This window comes from Genypterus blacodes, unplaced genomic scaffold, assembly GCF_046128005.1.
Source record: "Genypterus blacodes isolate CSIRO-AG114 ecotype Tasmania unplaced genomic scaffold, CSIRO-AGI_Gbla_v1 ptg000005l_1, whole genome shotgun sequence".
Taxonomy (NCBI): Eukaryota; Metazoa; Chordata; class Actinopteri; order Ophidiiformes; family Ophidiidae; genus Genypterus; species Genypterus blacodes.
Genome location: NW_027466819.1, coordinates 2,851,516 through 2,867,972, shown reverse-complemented (window position 1 = coordinate 2,867,972; position 16,457 = coordinate 2,851,516). Strand labels below are relative to the sequence as shown.

The 16,457-nt window shown below is 47.5% G+C and overlaps 1 protein-coding gene across 1 annotated transcript in view; it reads left to right on the top strand.

Annotated features, from left to right (window-relative positions):
* atp1a2a (ATPase Na+/K+ transporting subunit alpha 2a) overlaps positions 1–16,457 on the top strand; it is a 31,373-nt gene that overhangs the window by 4,550 nt on the left and 10,366 nt on the right. Inside the window, exons 2-13 of the mRNA XM_076148650.1 lie at positions 449–514; positions 2,276–2,335; positions 3,149–3,352; positions 5,703–5,816; positions 6,306–6,440; positions 6,762–6,879; positions 7,895–8,163; positions 9,262–9,460; positions 11,464–11,573; positions 13,885–14,019; positions 15,042–15,121; positions 15,541–15,650. Coding sequence (XP_076004765.1) covers positions 449–514; positions 2,276–2,335; positions 3,149–3,352; positions 5,703–5,816; positions 6,306–6,440; positions 6,762–6,879; positions 7,895–8,163; positions 9,262–9,460; positions 11,464–11,573; positions 13,885–14,019; positions 15,042–15,121; positions 15,541–15,650 — 1,600 coding nt within the window. The remainder of the gene's footprint in view (positions 1–448; positions 515–2,275; positions 2,336–3,148; positions 3,353–5,702; positions 5,817–6,305; positions 6,441–6,761; positions 6,880–7,894; positions 8,164–9,261; positions 9,461–11,463; positions 11,574–13,884; positions 14,020–15,041; positions 15,122–15,540; positions 15,651–16,457) is intronic.

Genomic DNA, 16,457 nt, shown 5'->3' with positions numbered 1-16,457 from the left:
CTCCTCTCGTTCTGTCCTCCCCTCTGTATATCCCTCTTTCTCTGACATGCACACGTGCCGCCTGGAGGAGACTGACAGCAGCAGATGATTTCCATGATGCACCGTTCTTCCAACTGTTCATGACGCACACACACACACACACGCAGACAGACAGACAGTCACACAAACCAGGACCTCACGCTAGGAAAAACATTTCCGCTTCCATATGCGGCTTCTGCTTCGCCAACACTGCCAGGAGATTAAAATGAACCAGAGAACACTGAGGCCGTTGTGTCTGTACCCATGATTGTAATACGCGGCTGTGAATGTAAATGGCTTTGCAAAGTGTGTGTGTACAAGCATGCGACTACACACAAGCAGGTTTTAGTGTCTGCGGAGGCTTGGAATGATAGCCTGCAGGTCTGATGTATAGTAATCTGTCTGATTCTCCTCCCAGGGTGGCGCTGAGAATGGAGGGAAGAAGAGGAAGAGGAAGGGCAAGGACTTGGAGGAGCTGAAGAAGGAGGTGTCCTTGGTAAGAAAAACAAGCTGTCATTACTTTAACACACACTCACTCTGCTGGGTGATTGATTCTATAGGTGCTGCTCACACGTTGCCCCCCCCTCCCAGCAGCATTACGCCGTAGACACCTGGTTATTTAACAAGGCCATAAATGAAAACAGTGTCCCATAAACAAAATGGCAAGCCAAGCTGCTTAGTGTAGTGTGTTGTAGATGAGTTCTAAGGGAGCTGATCCGCTCTATCTACTCTACCCCCCTCTGGCTGCTCGCCTTTGTACTCTGGAAAGATACTGAATAATTTGTGGGCCACCAGCAGCGCAGCGAGGAGTTTTAGTCTTGTGCGTAGCTGTAGCCCTTTGAAATGATGTCAACCAGGGAACCGGGCTCAGGTGTGACGCACTCCCTCAATCTGATCAACCAGTGCTAATTATCAGAGCCATTGATTTAAGCGCAACATCTGCCCTCAGTCAACACCTCCTGGCACCGTCGCTCTGTTATGTCAAGAACATTCCAGAGGTGCTGCAGTGATGAAGTGTTGTAATTTACTTTTTGTTTACCCACATTCCATCAAGCTGCTTCATGCACTTCTTCTTCTCCTTCTTTCCCCAGGTAATGATTTACCACATTTCCCAGAATTCCTTTTAACAGCTGCCAAAGAGCGGTTCAGGCAGTATTGTGCGTAGGCGGACAGTACCGGGAAAATACGACAAAACTTTGGGACGTCTGCTCGAATAACAGAGGCAGCCAAGCAGCTTAGGTGTGGGTTTGTTGTTTTTAAGCTGCGTTATCCCACAAAGTCTGAACATATTTGACCCAGACTTGGTGGGAAGCGTGGAGCCCATTAGAAATTGGAACCAGGACTGTTTTCGTTGATTTCTTAACAGAGATTTTGCATATTCAGATTCAGAAAAATCTCTGTATAGTTGTTTGCATCTTCGCTGGTGCGGCCTTGGTGGAGGTATGTTGCTGTAATGAAGCTTGAAGTATCAATGTGATCCTTGCTCTCTGATTCCGACCCTAAATCTTCCCGCTGACCGCCGGCGTTCTGGAGCAAAGAAAGACTTTTTTGCTGCCAAGTTCCATTTTAGCTTCAGTGGAAATATCTGGAGGTGGCTCTTTGCCAGTTACCCACAGTAATAAAACGTCACCACAAAACAACAAAATGGACCCAGTATTGTGAGATACATCACTACAATCGCTCGGAGCCATGTTTAAAGTGTTTCAGGCTGGGTTTTCTCCTGTGTGCGGCTAACCCAACAGTTTCATCAGGAGTTTAGAGGCACTTATTTATTGCCGGAGAGTGAGGCGTTTACACACATCTAGCTCCGCCGTACACAGTGTGAGGCTGCAGGGAGGCGACGGCGCTCTTTGTCTCGCTCTGAACTACACCAAAAGCTCCTGGATTCACGCCTGGAAGGCCAAATTAAGCCTTGATTGCGTTCCATCACTGATCTTAATTTAGGTAATCTGGTTCTAATCAGTGTGGGACGGCGCTCACTCATCATACTTCCCTCCACAGGTGCAGCCATATTGAAATCCTCTGCTCCGCTGCACAGAGCTGTGGAAAATTGAATGTACGTTTAAAAAAAACACCGCCGCATACGGCCTCCCTACTTATCCGTCCGTTAGCACGTGGTGTGACTGCCGTGTAGTCGTGACGGAGAAGAGATGTTCGCTGCTTGTAAATTCAATTTATCAGGCGTTTAAAGTGACGGCCGTCCTGATTCATGTCTGCTCACTGAGGTACAAATAACCCAAACATTTTATCTCTGCAGGATGAGCACAAGATATCGCTGGATGAGCTGGGCCATCGCTATGGAGTGGACCTTACACGGGTACAGCACACACACACACACACACACACACACTTATCTGCCCATTTCACACACCCACACACTACAAAGAATGGCTTTACTATCCCCTATAGTGATGTTATCTCTTCTTGGCCATATTGTAAAGGTAATATCTAAACATCAAGCAGGTCTTTGGCTGTGTTAGAGCCACGGCAGCCCCCACCGCTCTCTCTCCTTATTCCTGCTTCATCTTTAATCCTTTGGACACACACACACACACACACACACACACACACACACACACACACCCTCACAAATATAAGCAGCATCACATCACTACAGACTGATACCTTCTCTCTGCCGTCAACACATTTTCTGCATGTTAAATTTGACGCCGCTGTAGTTTTTTTCATGTTTAGATGCTTGAAGAGCTCAAAAAATAGCACAAGCTGAACAAGTCGCTCCTGAACATGTGAATGCTGTAAAAAAAAAACACAAAAAAACACTCAAACTTGGTGCTTAACCGTCTTCGATTAAGAACTTTCCCAGATTGGCAGTGCACAGGCTGCTGTATGACATCATGATGAATGCTGCATATCCTAGAAATGAATGAGGACAATCTATTCATATCAGCTTAGTATCAGGGAAAATGGTAGAGTAAAGTTTTGTCTCTGGTAGAGCGCCTTAGATGAGGGGAGTCGCCTAGTTTATTACTCTTCTGGTGTTAAATAGGCCAGGAAAAGTTGATGTTCCGCAACCCTGGCAGTAAAATTGCTCTTTAAGCTTCTGTGAAAATGAGGCTGCAGTGTCGTTATGAGATTCAGAGGACAGACAGAGACACTTCTCGTCCCTTAGGGTCTGACCAGTGCCCGAGCTGTGGAGGTGCTGGCCAGGGACGGACCCAACGCCCTGACCCCGCCGCCCACCACCCCGGAGTGGGTCAAGTTCTGCCGTCAGCTGTTCGGCGGATTCTCCATCCTGCTCTGGATCGGAGCCATCCTCTGCTTCCTGGCCTACAGCATCCAGGTGGCTGTGGAGGACGAGCCGGTCAACGACAACGTGAGGAAACCTGCATGCGTGTGAATGCAGCACCGCATGTCCCCGTGCACCCACACAGAGACTAGCTACAATATTAGGAGAGTAAATAACAAAGTAATGATGGAATGAAGTCGGTATTTACTCCTGAAAGGCTTAACAAGATGATTAAACTTGTCTTGACATTTTCCTTAATTTAGATGTCAGATAAACATGCACAAATTATACAGAGGTACACACACACACACACACACACACACAAACAGCGCTTCACTGATTTCATCCATTCTAGCTCTAATCCCAACTCTAAACACAATCCCAATTCTAATCAGGCCATTGTGGAAGTGAAGGGATTTGATCCTCATAGGTGTACACATACACACACACCAGACGCTCACACGCACGCACGCACGCACACACCCCTCCCTCCCTCTTTAGCAGTTGTGACGTAAGTGAAAGCGCTGACCGTGGTTGGGGCTCAGGCATTAGCGTGGATAAATAGTGGGACCAACCACCGAGCAAATGGAACAAAGCAGCCATCCATACAGCACTTTACTGCTCAGAGTAATTATGGATAATCATCATTCAGCAGTCACCAAATCCCAGACGGCATTAAACTGTTACATAATATACACTATCTTACAGTAGATACTCACGCACACACACACACACACACACACACACACACACACACACACACACACACACACACACACACACACACACACACACAGTCGTTTGCGCACAAACTTTAATCTCCCTCTGATTTAATCTCCGCGTTCAGGTCTGCGTCTGTACAGCTGGATGCTCTGCTGAGCGTCTTCAAAGTCCCGCCTGCCTCCCCGCCTGCCTGCCTGCAGCCTCGTTGGTTGATCCTCTGCATAATGCACAGCCAGTTATTTAAAAGGGAATCCGCCCCGACAGAACTTTACACATCACAGCTGTCGGATTAGAACTTCATTTGTGTTATTTTCATCTATTTTATCGGGCTGAGAGATTGCACAGTGTTTCCCCTCTCCGTCCCAGAGAAAATGAGATGACGCGTTATCCCGGGGGCTCCGGTGATGATGTTGGAATTATTGAATTTGCTGTGTGATTTCACAAATCATGCAGGAGGGGGGGGGGCGGTGAGGGGAATGAGGTTGTTATCCCATATTGGTGAGCGTGTCTGAGATGTGAGGCTGCCACCCGTTCACGCAGATGTCGTCCCCCCCTCCCTCCTTCATGTGAAACAGTTGGAGAACTAAACACGAGGCTCTCCCGCGGCCGGAGGAAGAGCCGAGGCCGGAAACCTGCAAGACCGCCCCGGAAACAACGCACGTGTGGCGGCAAAACCAAGGCGGGACTGCGAGGCCCGGCGATGCAAACAATGACAAGTGATTCTCTAAGTATATGGATGTATTTCCTGGTTCAAAGGATTGTTACGCTGCGACGGGAGGAAACTCATCCAGGTGTAAAGCAGTGAACATTCTGCTGCTGCTGTCAAATCAAAAGCAGCACGCCTGCCAGAAAGCCAAGTTTACAGGAGATGAGGCTTTTATGTGCGATGGAGGCTGGAACATACAGTACGCTGGCAGGCACAGGCGCTTTGTTTCATCCCCAAAATGCCCCGCTGTCTTAACGCATACATTTACATTACAGATGGCTTCCAGAACAGCTGGAGTCACCGCCACCCAGAGAGTCAGAGCAGAGAAAGAGGGGAAAAACCACACAATGAAAAGTCCCGCTCGCTTCCTTTTCTTCTTCACAAAGCGTCTCTGGATGTCCCTCACAGATTCCAGTGCCCAGTCGGCGCTTTCCAGGATCTGGAGGCAGCTGCTCGCTTGGACAAACACCATGAAGGAACCCTCCAAGATGACAGGAATAGAAGATGAGGATTCAGCTCCGGGACATAAATTCTTCAAACCCGGCTCAGATAAAGAAAGGGACTCACTTGTCCGAGAGAACCGCGTCTTGTGTTCTTTTTCTGTCACTCCATGTGGGCAGGGCCGCCGCTGACAGGCCGCCGGCTGGATTTTACTTTGTGATTTAAAAGCAAAGAAGGCCGACGCAGAGAAGGACACGGGACATTCGTCTTGTAGATCGGAGCGGGAAGTGTCAGGCGGTCACTTGTGAGCCCAAACAAAGGTCAAAGCAGACGAGCGGGTCATGAGATAGCAGCAGGAGGCATCAGAAGTAGAAGTGTGTGCTTTACACTGGGGCAAGATCTGTACAAAGCTTCTTCTTCTTCTTCTTCACAATTATCTTGCATTTTACCTTCGAGCTTTGCGTTTTTAAAACCAGGGGGATGTTTGTAAAGATCCCTGTGCTGTAGGAGAGAGTGTGTCCAGAGCTGGGTAATGATGAGGGCTTCACTCTGCCTCCTCCTCCACAGCTGTACCTGGGCGTGGTGCTGGCCTCGGTGGTGATCATCACCGGTTGTTTCTCCTACTACCAGGAGGCCAAGAGCTCCCGCATTATGGACTCCTTCAAGAAAATGGTTCCACAGGTAAGAGAGCCGGCGTGTTTAGTGTTTGGTGTGTTTTCACAGCCTTCTGAATCAATAAGCCGTCCCTCAAGAAGAGCTTACACACTCACTTGAGTGGAAACCTAATAAGCTCACTCAAAGGAGGAGTAAATGTGTGAGCCAACTCCAGATTGTGAGTGTGTTTGCATAAAAACTCCCCCTGCGTTATCCACCTCTAGCATTTCGATTGCCTAATTCTTTAATCTGTTTAGGCTTTTCCATTCCTCCACTGAGCCTCTCTTCTCCTACCTGTCTCCTCTCTCTCTCCCTCTCTCTCTCTCTCTCCTTCTTTGACTCTATCTCTCTCTGCCTTTTGCAAACCCTTACCCCCTCTGGCTCCTGTTCTTTCTGCTCTTTTTAATCGCTCTCTTCTCTTCCACCGACTAAATCCTCTCTCTGTTCCCACAAACTCTGCCTCTCTCACACTCCTCGTCTCGGCCGTCTCTCCCTTTCTTTTTTGTTCCGTGCCAGCAAGCGCTGGTGATCCGGGATGGGGAGAAGATGCAGATCAATGCCGAGCTTGTGGTGAGGGGAGATCTGGTGGAGATCAAAGGAGGAGACCGCACCCCCGCCGACCTTCGAGTGATCTCCTCCAGCGCATGCAAGGTAGGGAGGGAGGCTGGGGGCCCCGGGGAACCTGGAGGTCTCGGTTGGGGAGGCTCAGCTGACTTTGGTCTTGTTGTTTAACTCTCTCTCTGTCTCAGTCTCTCTCTCTCTATCTCTCTCTCTGTCTCTCTCTCTTTCTCTTTCTCTTTGTGCATGTTGCTGATAACCGCTAAGTATTTCTTTCTCATCCTGTCAGTCTCAGCCCTTTGCTGTCTTTGTCCCTCAGGATAGCTCTGATAACACCGCTCTCTCTCTTTCATTCTTTCTGTGTCTCTCTCTCTCCCCCCCCCTCTCTCTCTCTCTCTCTCTGTGTGTGTGAAGGTGGACAACTCCTCTCTGACAGGGGAATCAGAGCCTCAGACTCGTTCGCCGGAGTTCACCCATGACAATCCGCTGGAGACTCGCAACATCTGTTTCTTCTCCACCAACTGTGTTGAGGGTCAGTGGGCCACATCTGGTCACCACTGCCTTTTATTGTCTCTTAATTGTCTTTCACTGCGATCTTCAGATCAGCATCACGTTGTTCTACCTGCTGTCGCCGACATATTGGGTTTGTTTCAGTCCGTCGCTCTCAGCAGTCTGACGGAGCCCCCCCCCCGCACACACACACACACACCCTCTCCAGCCTGTACCAGTATGAATCTATACAGTGTATGACGTTGCTGCTCTGTGGCCAGTGTGCTCGTTCACGCCCTCTCTAATTTGTCTGCACGTCACTCAAACGATAGAAAAATCTATTTCCTCCACATTATTTCTATATGAAAGACTCCTACGCTTCCCTCGCCGTCTTGTCCAGTATCTCCTCAGTCTCTCCTCCAGTCCACCCACCCATCGATCACCGGCCCAACACCTGTAATTCAGCAACGCCTCCATCCATCACCACACTTCATCTGGCCGTCACCTCCTGTCACCCATCCTTCTCTATTGTACACCGCTGCACTCCACAGCTGCCGCCGTATCTCTCACACAGCTTAAACACTCATTTGCTCTCTGGGTGTCGGCGCACGTACGCATTCTGCCCAAAAGGTCGCCCAGCAGGGAATCACACCGCCACCTTCTGATCTAAACTTTCATGACATCTATGCTGAAGACTTTTATTTCACATCATAATAGCCACCATTTGAACATAATGCCATGACTAAGCTCTGACAAAGGGACTGTGGAAGTATAATCATGTCTAAGGTTACAGGCAGTGATCTATAATCATTTATAGATGCATTAGATGCTGTTTATTTAAGTGGGTGAAGCCATTTCTTGCCACTAGAGGGCAGAGAGGCTCCTAAACAAACCCAGACACAGCCCACAGTTAGACACACAGCAACATGAGCATCCCCTTCACCTTTTGTTCACCATGTTGCAGAGTGAATGATATTTCTTTTCCTGCAGGTTTGAGTCATGATCTTCTCCAAAGAGACGAGCGATTTGTTTACTGTCCTCTTCCTCCTCTTTCGCAGGTACGGCCCAAGGCATCGTGATCGCCACGGGCGACCACACGGTGATGGGTCGCATCGCCACCCTGGCCTCTGAGCTGGGAGTGCGGCGGACGCCCATCAGCATTGAGATTGAACACTTCATCCACCTCATCACAGGCGTGGCCGTCTTCCTGGGAGTGACCTTCTTCATCCTGTCAATCATCCTGGGCTACTCCTGGCTGGAGGCCGTCATCTTCCTCATCGGTATTATCGTGGCAAACGTGCCCGAGGGGCTGCTGGCTACGGTCACCGTGAGTTGTGGTTGATCCTTTGCTTTGCTTCCAGTCCAGGTGTGTTGAAGTGTGTTGGAAGTGATGGTTGTCTCCATCTATATGATGAAGTGTTTGATCGTTACAGAAACACAGCGAGCTCTCTGAGATGGAGCCTGCTGAGGCCGTCTGTATGTGTGTGTGGATGAGTGCTGGGTTTGGCTCCACTGCTGCTTGGGCTTTATTTGTTTGAGAGTCATTTGGCTATGAGGTTGTGTATGGAGCGTACACATGGCAGTGTTGGTGCCAGGGCTGCTGGCTGATGGTTGTTTGTTGCTCGGTGCATGTTAGCTGTAGCACTAATGATGCTGCAGTGTTCAGCTGAACATTGGATCGGTGGAATTGCTCAAAAGCTGAAACTAACTTTCTGCAACAATAAACAAGGTGTCAGCTGAGGTAGATGCCAGCTGGCATTTCAAATGCCATCAGTCGACATTTCACTGGTTACAGAAAATAAATTAACTTCCAGTGAGTGGTTTCTTTAACTGCTTGTGCTTTAAGCACGCTGTGAGTGTGTGTGTGTGTGTGTGTGTGTGTGTGTGTGTGTGGGTGTGTGTGTGCTCTGTGTTTGGTGCTGCATGTGAGTTATCTGGTCAGCTTGCCTTAATGTGTGTTGGTGTGTTACACCAGCATATGGATTGTGTCTATTCAGCACATTTTATGTGCCTGTGCACCTGCTGTTAACCAACCAAGTATAAACACACACACACACACACACACACACACACACACACACACACACACACACACACACACACACACACACACACACACACACACACAGCACATCCACAGGCTTGTAAAGCACCTGTACCACGCATGAGTTCACATGCCCAAACACTTGAACGCACCGATGCATATACATGCTCACTTGATGTTCTCTCTCTCCTCATCGACTAACAATCATCCATCCCTGCCTGTTCCCTTCCTAATGCCCTTCTCCTATAAACCACCTCCTCCCTTCCCTCCTTCCTTCCTCTGCTTCCTCATTCACACACACACACACACACACACACACACACACTCACACACATTGTTCCACGCTTTCACCCTCCCGCTCACCTTCTGCCGTCTTCCCAGGTGTGTCTGACTCTCACTGCCAAGCGGATGGCCAAGAAGAACTGCCTGGTGAAGAACCTGGAGGCTGTAGAGACTCTGGGCTCCACCTCCACCATCTGCTCTGACAAGACGGGCACCCTGACCCAGAACCGCATGACTGTGGCCCACATGTGGTTTGACAACCAGATCCACGAGGCAGACACCACCGAGGACCAGTCTGGTGAGAGAGAGAGGAGAGAGAGACGGAGGAAAGGGGAGAGAGAGGCAGAAAGATAGATATTGCTCCTTTGTTCCACTTCTATGCTCCATACTAATTCAAGCTTAATTTGCATTTGCTGGAAACAGTGAAATAATGGAGTATCCTCTAAGATGCCTGTATGAATACAGAAGCGGCTTCATTTGCTCTTAATTGACACAATTTTCTGAAAAGGAGATGTAGGAGTTCACAGATGGAGAAAATGTAAACTAATTGCTGACAGTGGTGTGAGAACTCTGAGGCTGTCTGAGAGAAGCAGTAATCTGAGACTGGTGACATGTGATCATCCTATAGGGGAATGTAACATACAGCATGTTCTCTCCCTTTAAAGTGGATCATTCCCATTCATTGACACACGTGTCCAATCATACATTAGGTGTATATCAAAAACAACGCATCCATCCAATCTACCACAGGCGCTCATCCCGGGCAGGTTCACCAGGGGGCTGGAGCTTCTCCCAGAATTCAGTGGGCTGGAGCCAGGTTACTCCACGAATAGATCGCCCGCTCTGTCGCAGCGCTATCGTACGCAAACACACTCCTTCACACCTATGGCACGTACCCAGCTTACAGCTCCGCTCACCCGCAGCTCTTTGCGACTGCACATTAAGGTTGCCGAGGTAACTCTGCAACATAAACGCCCCCCCCCGGTCAGGTTTGAACCCGTGACCTTCTCCCTCTACCACCTGGCACATACAGCAGGTTATCATGTGTATACGTAGCATATATAGGCTGTATATAAGCCTGTTTTTAAGAGCGATATCATCCTTTATGCTCATGTGAGACATAAAGGTTTACTGTGGGCTACAAAGATTTTATTCCATACATTCAGGACGGTTCCATACTGTATGTATCAGCATAAACCAGGGATAACTCATGTGATTACCCCTCAGTGTGTGGAGTATCCCTCTCTGCTGCAGGTTGGTGTGACTGTACAGACATGCGGTATGGAAATGGGACACAGATTTGCCCGTAGAGGCGAGAGAGAGAAATGTGTGCAGGGAGGGAGAAGAGAAGAGAGAGACAGGTTAACAGAGTGTGTGACCACCTGCTGGAATCACCGGGTCGGGTGTTCACGCGTGCAACACACACTGCTGCACGCACTGCCGCCTGGATTAATTGAGCAGTGGCAACTCAAAGCTATACACACACACACACACACACAGACAGACACACCTTTTGCCTGAGCGGCGTGGAAGCCAAAGGATTCCTGTGTTTCACCAAACAGCAACGAGCCGGAGCCAGATTCTAAAGGAGCTTCTGACACTTAACTAAATACTTTAACAAGTGTATGCATGCGCGTGTGTGTGTGTGTGTGTGTGTGTGTGTGCGTGTGTGCGTGTGTGCGTGTGTGTGTGTGTGTGTGTGTGTGTGTGTACGTGAGCTTACATTGACTAACCAGCGGTGCAAAGTGCTGAGGAGAAACACGGTGTATTCATTTTTCAGGAGTGCAGGTTGTTTTTGCAGTCCTTGCAGGTTTTTGGGGGCCTTTTGCGCCTCACTTTGTCAAGTTCAACAGCTCCAGCCTCTCTCCTGCACTGTGCACCCTATATTACCAGCTACTATTCTATTAACTCCTGTGCTGTTTTCACAATAATAATGACAGAGGCCACACTTGAGAGTGCAGGTACGATGAAAAATGAATGCAAGCAGCAGAGTGAAGGTCATTCTGAGTTCGTTTGGGTGAGAGGGTTGAAATATTATACAGATTCCTTTTCTTTTTTTGTGGAGACACTCTACTTAAAAATGAATAGCTTTTTCCTGGACAAGGGAATCGAACTGTGGCTCTTGACGGGGGAAAAAGCGATTGCTTAACTTTGCTGACCTCAATTCTGTTATTTAGCCACTGGATTGGGGGGGAGGGGGGGGGTTACTCTGTAGTCTGTGAGTCAGGTCCGTGGCATAAATGCTGCATGAGCTGCGGTTCAGAAAAGCCTGACGCCGTTTCCTCTCTCTGCCTCTCTCAGGCTCTGCGTTTGACAAGAGCTCCTTGACGTGGTCCGCTCTGTCTCGCGTGGCCGCCCTGTGCAACAGAGCTGATTTCAAAGCCGACCAGGAGCACCTCCCCATCCTGACGGTATAAACCTCCGCCACACACAGCCACACACACACACACACACAGCCAGTCATGCCTGAGTCACTGCTTGTTTTTTCAGTCTCATAAACTCGCCCCGGTCTCTGTAGCAGGGCGATGTCACTGCTTTGGTTTCATCCGAGGATATTGCGAGTAAATGAATGCCTGTTTAAATTCGGGTCATAGATTTATCCAGATTGTTGGTAATGAACTCCCTCTGGACTCGACGGGCCAAGCTGATAGTGTCTTTCAAATATTTGCCTGCTTTGTGTGGGGAATCTCCAAACGCCTCTGTTAGAGCCTGGATCAGAGGAGGCATCACTGAGTCAAGCAAAACACAAGCAGGAAACCTCTGCAGTATAAAATCTAGAGGATGTCTGTTTGTAATCAATGACTCTGATATCTCTTCCCATTCAGTTTGTTACATAACCAACCTAAGCAGAGATCAGACTGACTGTCATACCACATTCAGTCCAAAACAAGAACAGAGAGAAACAACCATCCTCAACAAAATGTTCCTCTGGATTCTTAAAGATGCTTCCAAACTCTTACATGTTGTTAAATCAGCATCATCAGAGACAGATTCGTGGCTGTAGCTTTGTTTGTTAACACACAGCAATCAGTCATTAATCTGACTGCTGTCCAAACACATCTCTGTCAGATCCAGATCCTGATCCAGATCCAGATCCTTATATGGATCCAGAACACATTTAGACAATTTTTATTTCCTGCACCTGCCCCTGAATCTTCATCCATGCCAGGGATGAATGCACTCCTCTGTCTGGAGTGATCAGAGCTCATAAGATGCATATGAGCTCTACTCCTCTTTGTGTATGTGTGTGTGTGTGTGTGTGTGTGTGTGTGTGTGTGGCCAGCTGCTCCCCACCAGGGAAAAAGACAAGCCACAAAATGATTTGTCAATACTGTTTGACCCAGGTATTACACACACACACACACACACACACACACACACACACACACACACACACACACACACAGGATAAGCCAATGCACTCTTCAAAATCGTTCCAGCTCAGTGATACACAAACACACACACACACACATACACACACACACACACACCACAGAGAAGGTAAGTCAATAATATCCCACTATTCTCTCCTCCACTAATCTATTCTCCACCCTGTGCTGCACTGACCTGAAGACATTCTCTGTGTGGCCCTCAGCGACTGGGATTAGAGCTTCCTGACTCCAGGGGAGGCAGAATCCACCGCTGCCTCCTCTTTGCCCCTTGAGGTGCACAGGCTACTTCCCTGCATTAAGCGACAGTCTTGTCTCCTGGCAGCACTCACACACACACACAGCAGTCAAAGCTCCGGCTCCTCTGCCATTACAGGAAGGAGTCCCGGAAAAAAAAGACGGAGAAATGGAATTTCCTTGATCTATTTATTCATTCATGAAAAGGCACAAACAAGGACAAATCTCTCGACGTGTGTGTGTCCTTGTTTTGCGGCGGTTCATGAATGAATAATCAGGAACAAACAGGAATGTCTGGTCTTGGTTTGGCCTCTGTGTGTGTATCGGGTGTCAGGTCAATCAGGGCGACACGGGCTTTATTGAATTGGCTTTGAGAGCAGGAGATTTGATCTATCAATGTTGAATTTTCATTTTGGTGGGATTTCTACTTGTTATCAGAATATAATCTCATCCTAAATGATCCAAGGAACACACGAGCGACTCTGTCACAGTCTGTTACAGCAGATGAAGGGGCGGGGACGTTTGAACAAATGTGAAGCGCCCGCACGTCCACACGGAGCATAATCACATCTGAACCTGTGTGTGTGTGTGTGTGTGTGTGTGTGTGTGTGTGTGTGTGTGTGTGTGTGTGTGTGTGTGTGTGTTCAGACGTTCAGACGTTCAGACGAATTCTGAATGGAAAATATAAGTCGACATTTACATTCACGCAGAGACGCAGATTGCTCAGCTTTTCCAATCATTTATAAACGTGGTTCCATCAGACGGCCGATCAGTCTCTTCTAATCCCCCCAGCAGACAGATAAGCTTTTCTTTATCGAACGGCGTACTAGTATAAAGAAAGATGGACTGTATGAGCAGAGATTACAAAGCTTTGACTCTTTTCAGGATTGTTGGATGATAGCGTCCAGTGTTGTGCGTCCATTAGAAGCCAGATGATGAACATGAGCTGTGTGAGGGGAAGGATTCTCTACAGTCAAACTAGTTTCCCCCCTTTGCAAAAACCCAGTGAGAGACAACTGTTGTTTTTTTGTACTATCCATGAGTTTGTGCGTGTGTGTGTGTGTGTGATAATGTGTGCCGGTGTGTGTTTCCCCAGAGGGAGACAGCGGGGGACGCGTCTGAGTCGGCTCTGTTTAAATGCATGGAGCTGTGCTGTGGGAGCGTTCGTGATATGAGAGCCAGAAACACCAAAGTGGCAGAGATCCCCTTCAACTCCACCAACAAGTACCAGGTACCGGGAACTTTCCCCCCGCTGCACGGCTTAGTTCTGTGGCTGCTGCTGGTGTGTGTCCACGCAGATCATCCCTTAACCAAACTCGCTCGGCACTTTTCCCAAATGTATTCCAGGACTCCTCTGTAAACCAAATTCTTTGTGTTTATCACTTTTACAAAAGCGTGTTTTCCAGTTCTTAGTCCATATTCATTCTTTCTTTTACTCGAGGAAGCTTCTTCGCACGACAATGCTCTTTAACAACAAATCATTGTTTAACACAAACATACAACTGTGGGCTCTGAGATGCTGCATTTAAACTATTGGAGCTGAAAGAACCTGCTCAAGGGCATCTCAGCAGGAGTTAAGCGAGATGAGAGGGTTTCTCCTTCATTTCCCATGGCGAGCCTTTCCCAGCCACACTGGGGGAATGAAACCAACATATGAATAACATCATAGTAATGTTAAGGTGTACAAAGGACTTCCTGTTTGCATTTTGTGCATTTGTATCCCGACTTAAAATAGAAACGTCTGCGTCGGGAGAAAAAAAAAGCAATTTTGCTCTGGTTCTCTGAGATTAGATATGCTGTGACTGAGATACAAATGACCTGAGGGAGTGTGTGTGCATGTGTGTGTGAGCGTGCACGGGCCAGGAAGGGGATAGCGCGTGGTGCGAGTGCACGCCACATGAATACCTAGGAGAGTGTGAATGCTCCTTCAACACAGGGAATACGTATGACTTTGCCATGTGTCAGCACAGATAAAACTCATTTGAAAGCACTTTGGAAAACACGACACCAACTCCTAAAAAATGATCACTGGCATGAAAGTAAAATTTATTGTTGTATTATTCAGGAGGTGTGTCTATGCGGAGCCCTTTGCTTGCTAAAACAGAATTTTAGATAACATTTTAGATGACGTGAAAATGATAATTCTCTTTCTTCTTATTCCAGATAAATGTTGCTAAATAAGTTTTGTGACTCAATTCCTTCACATTTCATTCCTCACACCCTTTCCTTCCTTCCTCTCTGTTTTTCCTCAAGCTCTCCATCCATGAAGCAGAGGACAATCCCTCAGGCCATATTCTGGTCATGAAGGGAGCACCTGAGAGAATCTTGGACAGGTTGGGTTAATCAATCATATATCGATCGCATATCTGAGCTGCAATAACACTCTGACCTTTGTTTGTGCATATTCATAATCAATCATAATAAATAATACAGCCCATATCTTAATTTGTAGAGGGCGGTGTTAAACCGATGTAAGCCGTATGAAAATGTGTTCTTGTTTGAAAACGCACAAACAATGCTTCCCCCAAATTACAGATGATGTTTTTTTTAAATCAGCAGCTGCAGGTCATAGCTCGGCTTCTCCTCACAGCCACAGCAGCGATTACGCCTGATTGTCTTTAGATTAAGTCTGTTCCCTTTTTTTTTTTTCCTCCCTGGCACTTTGTTTACCCAAGTGCTGCTCGGAGACTTTCTTATTATTTTGTAGTGGTGTGAAGAATTGTGGTAATACGTCTAAATGAATGTTTTGCAGGTGCAGCACCATTATGATCCATGGCCAGGAGCTGCCGCTGGATGAGAAGTGGAGAGACGCCTTCCAGAGTGCTTACATGGATCTGGGAGGACTGGGGGAGAGAGTGCTCGGTATGTTTTGCTGCTATTATCTGCCTGTTTGGGAGATGCAATTACATCTGGGGTTTACGTTTTATTATTTATTGGGTTAACTGGGTAGTTTAGATTTTCTGAATGAGCTCTCTGCGGAGTAAATTTTGCACTTCAGTTTGTATATGTGGCAATGACTGAGCGCTCAGCTGGGAAATGAATCCAGCTTATTATCAAAGCCAACACTAAACACGGCTGTATTGTAGTTTGTGTATATATAAAGGATAAACTTTTAAAATGCCCACTAGGTTACAATAAAAATTAAAGAATAAGTACGCAGGAGTTTTACAGCCTCGTAATTTTGGCCCAATTGAGCCCCATTGGTTTTGACAGGAAGCTGCAGAAGCTGAACCAGTTCGCTGAAAAATGCACCAGCCGGCGCTGTTGTGCCTGGAGCGGTTAGAACGCCTTACAAACAATATTGTAAATATTCTAAAAGGGCGTAGGTTAAAACACAACAACAAGCCCGTACTCATCCTTGAAGTGGAGTTCATCCCCAGAGTCAGCGTGGAGTGTGGAGCTTTGTAAATGTCATCATCTAGCAATCAACAACTGGAGTTTAGAAAGTGCCAGTGGGTGCAATTATGTTCTGTCATTATTGAGGAGGAGTCTCATTTTGTAAAGGCAAACACAGAAGAGACATTTTGAACAAAAACTGCAGTGTAATGTCAATAATTGAGGGGAACATTTTGCTTTTTTCTCGTATTTTGTAGTCTAATACAACAGGAGGCACACAAGCTGCTCTAAAGCTTTCTCTACAGCTGGAACATATTTGAATGGGCCTGCTTA